The 17,984-nt window shown below is 43.4% G+C and overlaps 1 protein-coding gene across 2 annotated transcripts in view; it reads right to left on the bottom strand.

Annotated features, from left to right (window-relative positions):
- Positions 1 to 17,984, bottom strand: part of LOC109917318 (retinal guanylyl cyclase 2-like) — a 45,081-nt gene that overhangs the window by 25,546 nt on the left and 1,551 nt on the right. For both annotated transcript variants that reach the window (XM_048620072.1, XM_020517121.2), the window contains exons 2-7: positions 15,595 to 15,896; positions 8,694 to 9,048; positions 7,393 to 7,477; positions 6,131 to 6,227; positions 5,232 to 5,372; positions 2,765 to 2,845 (exon numbers count right to left, since the gene is read on the bottom strand). In XM_048620072.1, coding sequence (XP_048476029.1) covers positions 2,765 to 2,845; positions 5,232 to 5,372; positions 6,131 to 6,227; positions 7,393 to 7,477; positions 8,694 to 9,048; positions 15,595 to 15,896 — 1,061 coding nt within the window. The remainder of the gene's footprint in view (positions 1 to 2,764; positions 2,846 to 5,231; positions 5,373 to 6,130; positions 6,228 to 7,392; positions 7,478 to 8,693; positions 9,049 to 15,594; positions 15,897 to 17,984) is intronic.

The following is a 17,984-nucleotide window of genomic DNA, read 5'->3' as shown; positions in this document are numbered from 1 at the left end:
ATATGAGCCAAATGCTAGCAAATGGGACTAGATTAATTAATTAATATCTGGTCAGCATGGACAAGTTGGACTGAAAGGTTGGTTTCCATGCTGTACATCTCTGACTCTATTTGTTTTTTTTCATGTTTACAAAAGGTGTCTTTTCTTCTTATTCTATTGCACATTTACATTTGCATGGCTGTGGCGAGAGACAGTAACAACAGGAGGTGGAAATTGAGAGTTTTCCAGTTTCCCCAGCTTTCACACATATGCTATTAATTTAGCTCACTCAGTTAGTTGGATGGCAAGTTTGAGATGCAGAGTGATGCCAACAGCATGGGTTTAATTACCACACTGGCTGAGGTCACCTCAAAGGGCTCTCCGTCTCAACTTCTGCCCTTGCCTAAGATGTGTGACCCTCAGGTTAGACCACCACCAGCTATCTGTCTCACTCACTAATGAGAGAGCAGCCTTATGGTCTAGTAAGACTATGATAATTTTACATTTTGTAATTTAATTACAGCTCAGCAAAGGTCTAAACAATAGTTTAAACACTGAAAAGGAGGCATGGAAAGACGCATAGCAGCATCATGTCCAGTCATGAGAGTAAAAGGTTAATTGCTGGAGAAATACTGGAACCATCCAATTGATGAGAATGGCAAAGATCTTTACATATGAATACCATTAGAAACTAGGATAAGCCAACAGTCTAAAACGTAGACAAATGAAACATCTTTACCGATAAACATTGAACAAAGGATTCTTTAAAGGTTGAAAGAATAAGGGATCAATGAAAGGAGCATAAAATATCACAAATAAATCAACTAGATACAATTTCAAATTGGAATCTTCACTGAATAATTAAGATTAAATGATACATCAATATATGAAATTGGGAGAAACATTTACAAAGCAGGGAACAGTCCAAAAATTTATTAAAAAAAGACCCTTCCTCTGAATATTCAGAAGTATTGAAAACCCTCAGATAACAGTCTTCAAAAGGCACTTTCTCCCACTGGAGGAGATATTTTATGCTTTTGAGACATTAAGTGTTTAAATTATATTCTCAGATATTCCTAGGTGTTCTCATATTTTTGAATAGTTATAAATTACATCAAACACGATTCTATATCATTTGTGTATCACGTCATATGATAGTTTTTGGCACAGCAGTAAACTTATCCACTTAAAGAGTATTGCTTGTTAATTTCTGTTAATAAAATTGTCAAATTAACACTTATGTCTTTCTATTACGACAGAAACACATCCTAATATCTGTATACTTTCTGAAGTGGGAAAGGGCATTTTCTGAAGAGAGAAATCACAGACCTTAAAATATCTGGGAAGTTTCTAGCTTAGCTAAGGTTTATTAAAAACCAAACAGGCTATCTGGAAGACAGTTACATCATGGGGGAGCTTTTTCTCCTGTTTCAATGGTTACCCAAAACTTACAAATCCAGTATGTGGAGGTGCCAGTGTTGGATTGGGGTGGACAAAGTCAGAAGTCATTTGACACCAGATTATAGACCAATAGGGTCATTTGAAATTACAAGCTTTTGGAGTGATACTCCTTCATCAGGTGAAATGTCTTGAGCTGAGGAAGCACAGGTTTTCAGGGAAATACACCTGTTTCAAATTAGCTCTAAGTAAAACCTACAAACCACTTCATTTCTGCATTTATTCTGTCACAGTTTTCCCTGCTTTAATCTCCCATTTCCACACCTATTTGGTGTTGTCCATAAATTTGGATATTGCATTTCCTGAAACTTTGATCAAATTCTCTTTCGCCTTTTACAGCTCATGTTTGGTATTTTCTGCCAACTCCATACGGTAAAAAAAATCAATCCAACATCATCCTGCCCTGGACAGGGTACAAAAGTTCTGGGTTCAATCCTTCATCCATGCTTAATAATCTGATTCCAGGCATGAGTCTGTTGTTGAGTGAAGGTAGAGGGACCCACACACTGCAGGGTTAAAGATAATGGAATCAATGAAATGGTGGTCAGAGGGAAAATGAATCACTGACTTGTTACAGTGCAAAATGAGGCCATGTAACCCACCGTGTCTGCACCAGCTCTCTGAATAAGCACTTCACTTTGCGCCATTGTCCACCTTCTCCCAGTACCCTGACACATTCTTCCTTCTCAGGTAACAGTCTGATTCCGTCCTCAATACCTCCATTGAACCTGCCTACACCACATTCACAGGCAGTGCATTCCAGGCCCCAAACAACTCACTAAGTGAAAAGGTTTTGCCTCATGTCACAATTGAATCTTCTGCTATAAACTTCAAATCTGCATCCTCTTATTCATGACCTTTTCATGATTGGGAAGAACTTCTCTATGCCTCCCTTCTGCAGAAGGCAGCAGCAACTAAAAATATCAAAGATGGAGTTGGTGGGACAGATGCAAAGAAAGGCTGGAGGTGCAGGGACAAGCAGGCAGAGTGATTGAAGATGGAGGGAGTGCCATTGAAATACTGAAGATGAAAAGAGAGAGACTGAGGGATTAGAGATGGAGGGAGAGAGACTGAAGGATTAAAGGTAGAAGGGAAGATACAATGGGAGACTGTAGATGGAGGGACAGAATCGCTGAGGAATTGGAGATGGAAGAGGAGGCTAAGGGATTGAAGCTAGAAGTACCAACACATTGCTGTTCTTGCGTTCAAACAAGGAACACAGTCGACCGACTTAGCAGAACTAAATTAATACACTTTGGACAAGTCAGAAATGGGGATTTTTCCACTCCTGGTTCTGAAACATAGGAATTAAAGAAGAATAACTCACCTTAGAGAACACAGTTTTGGTCAAAGGTTTGACCTCAGTAAATTTTCCATTTCTGATCCTCTTCAGCCAAACCCAGTCTCCCTGTCCCATTAAGATTGCAAAATATATCAAAAAATTAGAATCAAAAAATAGTACAGTCCCATTAAGCATGTACCAACTCTTTGAAAGCTCTTTTTCAATTTTTGAATTAATTCATTCATAAATTAGTCCCACTCACCACAGCCTTGCAGATATTAGATATGAAGAAAGGTTGAATGGACTGGGTTTGTTTTGACCAGAATGCAGGAAGTTGAGGGGTGACCTGATACAAGTTTAAAAGATTGTGAATGGCATGGACAGAGTGGAAAGTATGGGGCTTTTTCCCACGGTGAAAGGGTCAGTTACTAGGGACACAGTTTCAAGGTGCGGGGGTGAAGTTTAGAAGAGATGTGCGAGGCAAGTTTTTCACACAAAGGGTGGTGAGTGACTGGAACATGCTGCCAGAGGTGGTAGGGGAAGCAGATACAATAGCAGCATCCAAGAAGCACCTGGACGAATACATGAATAGGAAGGGAATAGAAGGATACAGATCCTATAAGTGAAGGCAGTTTTAGTATGGAAAGACAAGTGTCAGCACAGGCTTGGAGGGCTGTAGGGCCTGTTCCTGTGCTGCATTATTCTTTGTTCTAATGTATCTTTGCATTCTGTTGAAACCAAGGAACAGGATTACTTGTTTCTCACGAGCAGAAGTTGCGAGAGTTGTAGCCTTTTGCAAAATGTGTAAACACTAGTAGCTCTGTTCCCATGGCTGAGACGGAGTTGGTATCATTCCAAAGCATTGTAACATAGCACAGTAGTTATTACAAAAAATCAGAGATGACATTACACAATGAGTAAAAGTTAAAGTTAAACAACCTACTTTGGTTCCAGCCATATATGAAATGTAAGAACATAAGAAAGCCCCTCAAATTTGATCTACCATTTAATAAGATCATGGATGATCTTCCATCTCAAATCCACTTACCTATTCCATGCTCCTCAATTTTTTTTACAGTCTGGAGTACACTCAATAACGGAGCATAATTAGCTCTCAAAAGATAGAGAATCCCAAGCATCTGTGTGAAGTAATTTCTCCTCTGCTCAGTCCTGAATGGTTGACTCTTTATTCTAATACTTTAGCCCCTTAATTCCCAGTGTTCCAGCCAGTGGGGATACGTATTCTCAGTATCTAAATAAAGTTTGAATTTGCAATGCTTCAGTGAAATATTTCCTCATTTTTCCTGGCTCCAGAGATTGTAGGCTCATTCACCTCAATCTTTCCCTCTACAGCAACCCATTAAACTCAGGAATCAGTGAAGCCTCCTTGCACCTCCTTTTAAGCAAATAGACCTTTCTTAGTTAAGCTCTTCATAACTCAACCAGACTATGAAGACTGGTGCAGGAATTAAAGAATTTGCATTTCTGTAGTACCTTTCATGACATCTTCACACCTCACAAAAGCACTTAACAATCAACAAAGTCCATTTCTTGAGAGGTAGGCTCTGCTATAACGCAGGGAGCTAAATATTTCATTTTTCGTTTGTCCATTTATGAGATGGGAGCGTTTCTTGCCCACTAACTAACCCATCCCAGAACTGTGATGGTGAGCAACCTTCTTTCATTCCATATTACACAGGTACTTGCACAGTCTGGTGTGCTTTGTTACAACTGAGTGGCTTACTAGAGTATTTCAAGGGCAGTTAAGAGTCTGCACATCTTCAAAACACACATAGGTTAGATCGGGAAGAACAGCAGAACTCCTTCCTGGTCACAGTTTTATAGCAATCTTTCTTTCAGTGTCACTGGGTCAAAATCTTGGAACTCCATCCCTTTTGGCACTGTGTAGGTGTTCCTACACCATATGGGACTGCAGCGGTTCAAGAAGGCAGCTCGCCACCACCTTCTCATGGGGCAATTAGGGATGACAATAAACGCTGGGCTCAGCCAGCGAGGTGAATAAATAGAAATCTAGTTGTTTTTTTTTCCCCAGAATTGAAATGTCTAAAAGTAGGGGGGCATGCATTTAAGGTGAGAGGGAGATGGTTCAAAGAAGATGTGAGAGGCAAATATTTTTTTTTTTACACAAAGTGGTAGGAGTCTGGAACGTATTGCTAGGAGTAGTGATGGAGGCAGATACGATAGGGGCTTTTAAGAGACTTTTAGATAAGCACCTGTATATGCAAGTGTTGGAGGGATACGGACCAAGGGGAGGCAGAAGGGATTAGTGTAATTTGGCTTCATGTTTGGCACAACATCATGGGCCGGAGGGCCTGTTCCTGTTCCTGGATTTTAAATCCAGTCCCCTGATCATTAGTCCAGACCTCTAGATCAATCCAGTAAAATAACCCCAATATCACCTTCATTGAACTGCAGAGACGCAATTGCAAATTATTGCACTAATCTAATAGTCACCACCTGCTGCACATCTGAGAGAGAATGGGGATGTTACCTCATAAATGGCAACGTTGCTGGTATCTGGAGTGGCTGCCGTGAGACTTTTCCCTGAGATCGAATGCTTGGGTGTCTTTGGGCTTTTCAAGTCTGAGACACTTCTCCCTAAAACAGACGTTTCATTCTCATTGTTCAGTCTCTGAAAGCAGACATCAGCACAAAGATGTAAGAATTTCTCAGAGTAGAACAGCACATCACCCATTGGGCTTCCACTTTATTGCTACACTCCACAAGTCGTCACAGTCCTACCAGAACATACGGTTCCCCTCCCTTTAGAGAGAGACGACTGGTAGTGGTTTAACCCAAGGGTCACTGTAGAAATTGTAACGAGGTCAGCTGGGGGACTTCATAGAATGAGCTCCCTGATTGGGGCTGTTAACCTGGTCCAGTCAGGGAGCCATTACTGACAGATATAAACAGGAATGTTAGAGGTTTTGTTCAATGAGAGCTGGCTCTGAGGAAGCCAAACCAGTCTCAAGTATTATGCACATGTAAATTAAGGGTGACTTGGTGACAGGATACTGGCCTCTGTGGAGTTATTACAGTCACAACACTTCAGGCAAGCAGAGAGGTTAAGGAGAGTCCTTCATGGTAACCTCAGCTGGTATGGGAATCGAAGCCATGCTGCTGGCATCACAAACCAGCCATCCACTAAGCCAACTGCCCCGGCCCTCCAGACATTTCACGAGGCAGCAGTGCTTTGGTTGAAATAAAAACAGAAGATGGTGGTGGAGAAATTCAGCAGGTCTGTTAGCATCTGTCAAGAGAGAAAGCAAAGTTAATGCTGAGTTTCTCCAACAATTTCCATTTGTATTTCAAATCTTCAGCATCTGCAATTCTTTGTTTTTAGTGTCTTAGTGGAGCTTGCCAAAGACAAAGGCTACAAGACCTCCATACCTTACGGCTGAGTTGTGCATTAATGAATGCCAAATCATCCAGCTTTAGAATGATTTTGTTGGGTCCTGTTGACCGGTGTGGTTTCAGGAAGCGTTTCCTATGAAATGTCAACAAAACAGATTACATAGTTCTCCTGCCTGGTGGCTTTCTTTTACATTATTGCTATGCCCAGGTTAACCCAAACCCAGCTCTGCCATTCTCAATGTGCTAAGCGTGTCACACTGACTGGATGGAGCTGTCTACCAGTCACTGTACTGCCTGTCAAAATGCTGTTCTAAAACACAGTTGGCCTGTTGCCTTACCCTCCCTTCCAACATGGCAAAAAGAAACAGCTTTTGTATTTCATGGATGCCCAAAGCTTTTTGTTTACAGGCAATGGCGCATTTCTTTTCATATGAGACACCCGCACAGTTGTATTTTAGGACAATATGGCATTCAAAAGGAGCACAGCAGGATCCCTCAAACAATACTGAAACAGTGATCAAGTAAAACAAACCTTGTGATGCTGCTTGAGGGATATCGGGCAACAAAGGGAAAGGGGAACCTCCCCCTGCACTTACCAGGGAGATCATGGTATCTACTGGAGAGGGCAGGGACCATAGTTTAAAATCTCATCTGAAAGACAAAACTAGTGCAGCACTCCCTCAGTAATAAACTTCCCACAGCATGGCATTCCCTCAGTGCGGCGCTCCCTCAGCACTTACCCCCCGACAGTGTGGCGTTCCCTCAGCACTGACCCGCCTACATTGTAGCACTTATTCAGCAGTGACCCTCTGCTACTGTGGTGCTCCCTCAGCACTGACCTTCTGACTATAGCATACTGTCCTTAATACTGAATTGGGAGTACTAGCCTAGGTTTTATGCCCGGGTCTTTGGTGTGGGGAATTCTATGTATCACTTGATGGTTCAGAGGACAGACAGAGAAAGATGAAGGGAGAGTGACCTTACTCCAACTTTATGGCCACTGTTCATCACTCATGGAGGGAAAATGCCCTGAAGAGGGAGTTAGGACAACGCAACCCATGGCGTCATGGGTAACATAAATTATTCAACATTGATATATATTTTTAAGGAAAATAAATTAATAATTAATTAAATAATGGGCAAAACAACAGAAGAAAAAGCTAAGCTGTAATATTAATGATGGAGACCCAATGCAGATACGATAGGCCAAACGACCTCTTTCTGTCTGGCAGTTTCTACATTTCTGTTGGGAAATAAGTGGGTTAATGCAAATGGGATAAAACACAAAATGACCAAACCTGAAGGAATAGATTGTGGCTCCACAGATCAGAATCACACCAGAGACCATGGTAAACACCAGCAGCACAAACATTGGGTCCAATCCTAGGCAAGACAGAGAGAGACAATTCATTATCCCATTGGCATCAAAGACATCTTCCCACCCAGTTTCAATCATTTACCAATAAATCCATGTCCAGTCCTGAGTCACATGTTGTAAACACTCTTGGGGACTATCACGACATGCTATTCCTCATTCCTTCACGGTATGTGGGAATCACTGGTGAAGCCAGCATGTGTTGCCCATCCCTAATTGGCCCTTGAACTGAGTGGGTCATTTGGGCATTTTGGACTCCATTTCCTAACCCTGTTGCAGTTAAGAGTCAACTACATTGGCTGGGGGTCTGGAATCACGTGTGGGCCAGACTAGTAAGGGCAACAGATTTCGCTCCCTAAAGCGCATGGAAGACAGGGTGGTTAAAAAGGCATTTGGCACACTTGCCTTTAATACTCAAAGGACTGAGCAATGGAATTGAGGTTATACAATACATTGATGAGGCTTTTCTGGAATACTGCATCCAGTTCTGGTCACCCAGTTACAGGAAGGATATTATCAAGCTGGAGAGGGCTCAAAAGATTTAGCAGGATGTTGCCAGGTATGGAAGGTTTGAGTTACAAAGCAAGGCTGAATAGGCTGGGACTTTCTTTCACTGGAACATAGGAGGTTGAGAGTCAACCCAATAGAAGTTTATAAAATAATGAGGGGTATAGATAAGATAATGGTAGTTGTCTTTTCCCTAGGATGGAGGATTTCACGACCAGGGAGCATATTTTTAAAGTGAGAGGAGAGAGATTTAAAAAAAGACATGAGAGGAAATTTTTTTATACAGAGGATGGTTTGCAGGAGGAATGAACTTCCTGAGGAAGTAGTGGATGTGGGCACAATTACAACATCTGCTGAACAAGAACCAGCTTAGTGAGCCAACCGACCACAACATCCACAACCCAAGCTACAAATCTACTCTAAAACCTTAAAGGTTCACTGAGTTGATCCTGGGTGTGGATGGATTTTCTTATGAGAAGAGGTTGAAGAGTTAAGTAGGAATCTCTTAAAGGTCGAATGAACTGCTTAAGGGTGGAGATAAGTTTAGGGAGGGAATTCCAGGGGGCTTAGAGCCCTGACACGGCCATCAGTGGCAGAGTGATTAAAAAATGGAAGGTGCTAAGTGGAACAGAAGGTGTTGTAGGCTGGAGAAGAGATGAGGGTCTTAAAGGGATATGATACCAACAGCGAGAATTTTTAAATTGCAACCAATCTTACCTGCTGTACAGACTTCCTTGGAGTCAAACCAGCAGTCAGCATCTGTTCCAGGGACTGACCCTTGTGGGAAATGGATGTTAGTGCCAAGGTATTTCAACGCTCCTGTAGCCATGTTGACTGAGTGGGTTGCCTTCAGTTGGCTCCCCATTCCATCAGTGTCCAAAACCACGTAGTCAGCAATGATGGTTCCATCTTTGTCTGTCTGCAAGGCCTGGTTAAATCCTTCAAATTCCATCCCACTGGTGTGCTGGGCGATGTTTGTCCCAGTCACCCACCTACTTCCCTGGTAGGCACTGTCTGTTGCTTTGGCCAAGAAGTATATTGCATTGTAGATGGTGCCAAATAATGGGGAGACCTGTTGGAAGGAGCACAGGCTAACAGTGCATTCTGGATAAAGGGAAATGTACAGGACAGCACAGGTTGAGGCCATGCATCCCATCCTGTCTGTACTGGCTTTCTGAAAGGGCTGCCGGGCTTACATATAGAATTATCATGCACAGGAGCTCAATCAGCCCATCATGTCTGTGCTGTCTCTCTCTGTAAGGGCAACAGAGCTACTTCAGATCCCCTCATCCTCTTCTCAATCATTCTGCAAACTCTCTCTCGTCAGGGACATTAATTATTCAATTCTATTCCAAAGCCACAGTTGAATCTGCTTCCAACACTCTCTCAGACAATGCCAAACTGCCATCTGTTGTCCTTGACCCTGTAATTTGCTGTAAGACACTCTGCAGCATCTCATCTCCTTTGACAGCATTATTCAAACTCCTGACCTCTGCCACCTTGAAGGGCAAGGGCAGCAGGGAACAAGTTCTGCTCCAAGCCAGTCATCATCCTGACTTGGAAATATATCACCATTCCTTCAGTGTTGCTGCATCAAAACCCTGGTACATCCTCCCCAAAGGCATTATGGGTCAACGCACAGCACATGGACTGTACCACCCTTCTCAAGGATAATTAGAGATGGGAATTAAAAGCTGGAATAGCCAGTGACTCAAACACCCTATGAGGAAATAACTGAAACATTTACTCTTCAAGCTAAATCATTAAAAATAAAATGTTTGAGTTATTATCACTACACATTCAGTGGGAGGTTGCTGTCTGCAACTTTACTGGCATGCTTCCCTCATTGCAACAAGTACTTTGAAAGTACTTAGTTGGTTGTGAAGCATTTGGGTTATCCCAGGGGTATGAAAGGCACTACCAAAATTCCAAGTTCCTTTTCCCCCCAGTCTATTATATTTTGTTACATGCACCACATCATGAACAATAAACTAGTAAAATCTTTAAACCCCAAGGTGCAGAAGGAGGCTATTCAGCCCATTCTGTCCATACCTACCTTTGTAACGATTTATCCAATTCATCCCAGTCACCTTTTCCTCACAGTCATAGAGTCATACAGCATAGAAACAGACCCTTTAGTCCAACCAGCCCATGCTGAACGTAATTCCAAATTGAACAAGTCCTGCCTCCCTGTTCCTAGCCCATATCCCTGCAGACCTTTCCAGTTCATGTACTTATCCAAATGTCTTTTAAACATTGTAACTGTACTCACAGCCACCATTTCCCCAGGAAGTTCATTCCGCATGCGAACCACGCTGTGTAAAAAAATTGCCTCTCATGTCTTTTTTTAAATCTTTCTCCTTTCATCTTAAAAAATATGCCCTCTAGTCTTGAAACCTCCATCCTAGGGAACAGACAACTATCATTAACTCTGTCTATACCCCTCATGATTTTATAAACTCCTTTCAGGTCGCCTCTCAACCTCCTATGCTCTTGCGAAGTTTTCTCCTTCTAGAGTTTCTTCAACACCCCTTTTGAAATTCCAAGTGAATCTGCTTCTACCACCTTTGCAGATCAGAACAAATTGCTGTTTTAAAGGTAAACTATAAAAGAAACCAACAGGATGGTGCCTCTGATGTGATCATAGGCAGGTTATTTGCCTCCCATTCTGTCTAACTAAAGCTGCATAAGCTAAAGGAGATTGAGCAATGACTATCTTCAAAGTAATCTGATTATTTTGTGTAAATGCCTTGGTTTAATTCAGTGCAGAGGCTCTTAGAATTAACTCAACTTACTGAGCACTGCCCGAAGATACTGAAGCCAGACAAGGCTGTGGTTGCCCAGATGGAAGACACATCAATTGGAGGGGTAGCAAGAACTGCAGATCTGGAGTCAGAGATAACACAGCGTGGGGCTGGAGGAACACAGCAGGTCAGGCAGCATCAGAGGAGTAGGAAAGTTGATGTTTCGGGTCGGGACCCTTCTTCAGAAGTGGGGGGACATCAACTGGTGGGACAGTTTTTTTTATAAAACCAGGCACAAGAATTTAGCCTGACACTCCTGGTACAGCACCAAGGAAATGCTGCACTGTCAGAGGATCATCTTTCAGATGAAAATCAACAGTGACCCCTCCGCATTCCACAGATTTGATAGGAGGACTGTCAAATATACAATAGTGTCCTTCTTGAAGTCAATACTGCAAGAATCCAGACTAAATTCCCGCAAACTCAGCTATGATAGATTAGACACGGTGTATAGATGGATGCAAAGCATTTCTCTTTACAGAATCATTTTCCTTGATTCCCTGGCATCCCCACGAAGAAAGAAAACTCTTTGAACCTCTCCTCGAAGTGCAGCAAGCTTTGGCATTAATGACGCAGAGGAGTTTACTGATAATCATTCAGAATAGTGACAAAGTTAGCCATCAAATGTACCAGGCTGTAAGTCACAACATCTTAACATGAGGCAGAGATGGAATGAAAAGGAAGCCAAGGGACAATGATGACAAAACTGGCATTATTTGGAAGTTCCACCCAAAACAGTGACCTGGCCAGACAAATCAATGTCACTGAAAACAGATTACCTGGTCATTAGTCCACTGTTTGCAGAAGCCAGCTGTGTATGAATTGGCTGCTGCATTTCCTACATCACAGTGCTGGCAGCACTTATTTCACTTTGCGTAGAGTGATTTTGGACATCCCAAGATAAGAAAGGCGCTATATAAATGTGAATCACCCATTCTTTAGAATTCACACAGCCTTCTGGTAATAGGACTGATTTTCCCCTTCTGTAACTCTCAGACACTGAGTCTACCTGGCATATTGCAGTTGACTGGTGCAAGTTATCATATAGCAGAGAGCACCTTCCTGTTTTGTGCAGTTTATCTTCTTATTGGTTTAATTAGCCAAGTGAGAAACAGGGAGAGCTCTGTAAACTTGAGGTCAACCAAATCTCTTGTCCTCTGTGTACTTGCTTGAATAAAGTCCCATCCAACCATCACTCACTGTGCTGCCTGACCCACAATAGCTCTCAGTCAAGAAACACGTTACTTTCAAAATTCTCATCCTTGAATTCAAATCTCTTCATATCCTCCCTCCTCTCTATTTCTGTAACCTCCTCCCACCTTTTGCATTCTCTTTGCTTCTGGGTCCTTAAGCATCCCTGATTCCCATCGCTCCATTATTGCCTTCAGCTGCCTGTGTGTCTAAGCTTTGAAATTCCATTCCTAAACCTCTCCCTCCCTCTCCCCACCCATCTCTCTCCTCTCCCTATCCCCCACCCCGACCCCCTTCAAGCCTACCCTCTTTGGCCAAGTTTTTTGTCACCTGTCCTAATATGAAGCTAAGTGTCAAATTTTAATCCGTAACAATATTATGGATCTACATACAACAAATGGACTTCAGCAGTTCAAGAAGGCACCTCAAGGGGAACTAGGCATGGGAATAAATGCTGGCCCAACTAGCGACAAACATATCCTGCAAATGAACTTAAAAATGCTCCTAAGTGCTTTGGGACTCTTACTATGTTATATGTGCTGTGCTATTAGCAGCAAAGTGCTTTCTCAACTGATAAGACAAGCACTTCAGTTCAGTCAGGAATGAAGCAAAATCAGAAAATCTTAATTACAAATTGTGGGGAAGGAGTGTAACCAAAGTCTCACAAAAATCATCAGTCCAATGGCTATTCACATAGCAGCCTAACGGGAACTGTCCCTTTTTTAATGTCAGAAGTCACACAATACCAGGTTATAGTCCAACAGATTTACTTGAAATCACCTGAAGTCGTCACTTCGTGAAGTAGCAGCACTCCAAAAGCTTGTGATTTCAAATAAACCTGTTAGACTATAACCTGGTGTTGTGTGACTTCTGACCTTATCCACCCTAGTCCAATGCCAGCACCTCTATATCATGGCTACCATCTTCTTTTTATATTCACTTGTGGGACATGAGCCTTGCTGGTTGGGCCAGCACTTATAATCCACCTATAGTTGCCCTGGAGAAAGTGGTGGGTGAGCTGTCTTCTTGAACCACTGAGATCCCATGTGGTGTAGGGACACCCACACAGTGCCGTTAGGGAGGGAATTCCAGGATTTTGACCCAGCAACACTGAAGGAACGGCTGATTGTTTCCAAGTCAGGATGGTCAGTGGCTTGGAGCAGAACTTGTTCCTATGTATCTACTGCCCTTTTCTTTCAAGGTGGTAGAGGTAAGGGATTTGGAACATGTTCTCAAAGGAGATGAGTTGCTGCAAGGCATCTTATAGATAGTATACATTGCTGCTACGGTGCACCAGCAATAGAAAGAATGAAAATTGGTTGAAGCATCAGGAAAACTCTTCCTGCTCTGCTTTGACAAAGTGGGATCTTTTATGCCAACAGATGAGGCTTTGGTTTAACATCTCAGATGAAAGATGCTAAGGATAATGACAACATGTTGAACTTTATGTTGGTTACTGCATATTCTAACTGTGAGGAGTATGGCAGCTTCATAATCCTTGGACAGTTCTCTGTGCAAACCTTCTGAATATTTTTGTTGGGTTTCAAACTGTGACTTACTTCCGGTAACATTCCCTTACATTGAGAAAGCTTGAGTTTTGTAGATGATACACACAGCTGAAAGTGAGCAAGGGCTGCTAGATCGCAGTGTCAATGACACCTTCCATCACTTTACTGATTGGTTATTGGTGGAGTATGGAAATGTGGAATCAAGATGCACGCAGATCATCATAGAATCCCTATAGTGCAAATAGAGGCCCTTTGGCCCATTGAGTCCACACTGACCCTCCAAAGCGCATCCCATCCAGACCCAGCTCCCTACCCTGTCCCTATAACCCTGCATTTCCCATGGTTAACCCACCTAGCCTGTACATCGCTGGACACTCTGGGCAAAACTCCACACAAATGCACGACAAGGCTGGAAGTGAACCTGGGTCCATGGCACCATGAGACAGTGGTGCGAACTACTGAGGCACAGTGCCATTCTTAGATCAGTCACGTTCACACTGAGTGGTATAGCAGACTCGAGGGGTCAAGCGGTCTTTCGAATGCACATATCAATTCCCTGGCTCCAGGCACAAAGTTTGAGACCCATCACAGGGATATGATAGTAAAGGTGCATTCATAATGTGGATGAATTGGTTGGGGAACTAACAGTAGCCTCTTCCAACATGACTCACAAACGCAAACGTGCATGTAAAACGCATGTGGACCAATAACAAAGTCCCCACATAAATTGGAACTTGGCACCAGAGCTGTGGTGAAATAGTGGTGGGGAAATGGAACGGGGATATGGATCATCCTTGATTTCATTGAATGGGACAGCAGGCTTGAAGGGATAAGCAGCCTCCCGTTCCGGCATGACCGGAGGAGGAGAAGAGTAAAAGCAACCGAACACACATTTACAGAACCCAAAAGCTGGAAATTGGTGGAGAAATTCGGGAAGTGTTAAGAAAGACAGAGTCCAATGTCAGTCTTCTTTCGAAATGAAGGGAGGTGGGTAAGTGACAGGATCTCTTCCAGCGTGTTTATTTCAGGTTTCTGGCATCTGCAGGAATTTACTTATTAAATTGGAGAGGGTTCAGAAAAGTTTTACAAGGATGTTACCGGGATTGGGAGTTGTAAGGAGAGGCTGGATAGAGTGGGACTTTTTTCACTGGAGCGTTGGAAGTTGAGGGGGAACATTATAGAGGTTTATAAAATCACAAAGGGCATAGATAAGGTGAATAGCAAAGGTCTTTTCCCCAGTGCAGGGGAGTTCAAAACCACAGGGCATAATTTTAAGGTGAGAGGAGAAAGATTTTAAAAGGATCTGAGATGCAATTTCTTTCACACAGAGGACAGTGCCGTGTATGGAACAAGGAAGTGGTAGCAGTGGGTACAATTACAATATTGAAAAGACATCGGGACATGAATAGGAAAGCATTAGAGGGCCAAACACAGACACATGGGGCTAGTTCAGTTTAGGAAACCTGGCTGGCATGGACAAGTTGGACTAAAGGGTCTTTTTCCGTGCTGTATGGCTCTATGACTCTAAGCAAGGAGGCCCTTTGAGGATGAGCAAATTACAGGGTCATGGACAACAGCAGGCAATTTAGCATTGTCTGAGAGTGTGGTGGAAGCAGATTTAAATGTGGCTTTGAAATCGAATTAGATGATTGCTCTTGACAAGAAAGAGTTTGCAGAATGACTGAGAAAGGGGTGAGGGGATCTGAAGAGGAGGGGGGGAATGTAGGGAGTGGTGACGTTCCCAGGTATCTGCTGCCCTTGTCCTTCTAGATGGAAGTGGTCGAGGATTTGGAAGGTGCTGTTAGAGTCATCAAGTCATACAGACATACAGCACAGAAACAGATCATTCGGTCCAACTTGTCCATGCCGACCAGATATCTTAAACTAATCTAGTCCCATTTGGCCCATATTCCTCTAAACATCTCCTATTCATATACCCATCCAGATGCCTTTTAAATGGTGTTGAATGATCTTTCATGAGCTTCTGTTTAATCCTGTGACACAGAGATAAGCACATCCAGACTTGGTGTAGGAAAGGCACAGACAGAGAAAACAAAACTGTAACAGTATGAACTCCAGTAACTTTTCACCGTCCACAGTGCCAAAGCTACTAACCTGGGTTGGCCGCAGAGATGTACGGATCTCATTCTTCTCCAGAACCTCTCCCAGTACCTGATGGAAGTCTTTATCCTTGGAGTCCATGGTGATAGTGAGTACTGCATCATAGGAGCGTCGCAACCTCGCATTCCCAGCCAGCACTGGGTAGCTGGCATTCCGGTACGGAAGGCTGTAATGGATCGTGTCGTAGGGAATGAACACGTATCTCCCATCAGCCATCTGCATCCTGTCCACTTGCTGGAGGAATAACTGCTGGTCTTCACCTCCGACCAAGACCGAGTGCATGCACATGACCACCACTAAAATGTCCAACAAACAGCTCGGTGAACGAGACAACAGCATGCATCGCTGTAGCGCCTTTCACTACCTCATGTCATCTCGCAGGCCCCTCATAGTCAAGAAAGCACTTTAAATTCAGTTGCTGCTGAGATGACCCTGGCCTGCCAACATCTTAATTATTACAGTACTCGTCCTTACTTTCAAATCATTCCACAGCCTCACCTTGCCCCCAAATTTGGAATCTGTACCAGCCCCATTACTTTCCAAGACTTTTATATGCCTCCAATTCTGACCTTTTGAGCATTCCCAATTTGAATCTTTCCACTATTTTCATTTGTGGCCTTCAGCTGCCCAGGTGACCTAAGCTTTTGGAATTCCCTGCTTGGAATTTTTTAAAAAAATTAATTCATGGGAAGTGGACATGGCTGGCTGGACCAGCATTTATTGCCCATCCCTAACTGCCCCTTCAGAAGGTGGGTGGTGGGCTACCTTCATGAACCCCTTCAGTCCGTGTGGCATAGGGGCAGCCACACAATGCTGTTAGGGAGGGAGTTCCAGGATTTTGACCTAGCGACACTGAAGGAACAGCGATAAATTTCCAAGTCAGGGCTGATGTGTGGCTCAAAGAGAAAATTGCAGGGGGTGGTGATCCCATGTATCTGCTGCCCTTGTCCTTCTACACAGTCAAGGTCATAAGTTTGGAAGGTGCTGTTAAATAAGCATTGGTGTGTTTCTGCAGTGCTTCTTGTAGATGGGACACACTGCTGCTATTGAGCATCAGTGGTGGAGGGAGTGGATATTTGTTGGTGTAATGGCAGTCAAACTGATTGCTTTGTTCTGGATGGTATCAAGCTTCTTGAGTGTTGTTGGAGCTGCACCCATCCAAGCAAGTGAGGGGTATTCTGTCACACTCTTGACTTGCACCTTGTAGAAGGTGGACAGGCTTTGGGGAGTCAAGAGGTGAGAAAACTCTCCACTTTTCCCCTTTCCTTTAAGGCCAGCTCCATCTTTCCAACCTCTGATCATCAGACCTGTCACCTTCCTAACAACATGATTTTTTAAATGTATTTTTCACAGGAGCTGGGCATCATCAAAAAAAAAACCCAGCATTTGGTGACAAACCACCAATTGCCCTTGAGCTGAGCAGTTTTCTTGGTCAGAGAGTAGTTTGGAGCCAATCATATTGGCTGCAGGTCTGGAGTCACATATACGCCAGACTGGGTAAGGTCAGCAGATTTCATTCCCTAAAGGATAATAATAAACCAAATGGGTTTTTAAGACAATGCATGATAGCTTCATGTTCACCATTGCCGAGACTAGCTTACAGTTTCAGATCTTTTAACTTTTTTTTTCATTGAAATTCCACCAGCTGCCTTGGTGGGACTTGAATGCACATCTGCAGAGCATAAGCCAGGGCCTCAGGATTGGGTGCAGACTTGGAGACCGCTTTATGGAACACCTAAGTTCCCTCTGCAAAACTGATACTGAGCTTCCTGTTGCCTGCCACTTCAATCCACCCCCCATGGACCCTGGCCAACATCTGTCTTGGGTTTGCTGCGGGGCTCCAATGAAACTCAGCGTAATCTGCAAGAATAGCATTTCATTTTCCACTTGGGAACTCTGCAGCCATCAGGATTCAATATCAGTTCAGGGCCTGAGCACCTTCTCCCATGTCCTTACCCCCAACACCCACATACCAGGCCTTGTCATCACACAGCCTGCTACCACAAACCATCCCATTGTCAGCCATTAATTGTCCCCATTAACAGCTATGGATTCTCCCAAGCCGACCATGACCCAGTCCTTTGTCTGCCGAACTGCTGTTTTCTCTCTCTTTCTTTCTCTCTCTCTCCCTGGGTTCCATCTCCACCGATTGTTTACTCCTCCACCCACACCATCTTCAGTATATATACCAACATTCCCTGCTGAGTTGCTCCAGCAATTTCTGTTTCTGTTTCAGATTTCCAACAATGACAATTCTTTAGATCTTTTTCCAAAATTCTTGTCTCTGATTTCCATCTGTCAATGGTCGCATGTTCCCTCCCTATCTCTGTCACCCCCTCCAGCCCCTTACACCCCCTCCGTATCTCCGTCACCTCCTCCAGCCC

Source organism: Rhincodon typus, chromosome 45, assembly GCF_021869965.1.
Source record: "Rhincodon typus isolate 14 chromosome 45, sRhiTyp1.1, whole genome shotgun sequence".
Classification (NCBI taxonomy): domain Eukaryota; kingdom Metazoa; phylum Chordata; class Chondrichthyes; order Orectolobiformes; family Rhincodontidae; genus Rhincodon; species Rhincodon typus.
The sequence above is the reverse complement of the archived record's forward strand: the minus strand, read 5'-3'. Positions and strand labels throughout refer to the sequence as shown.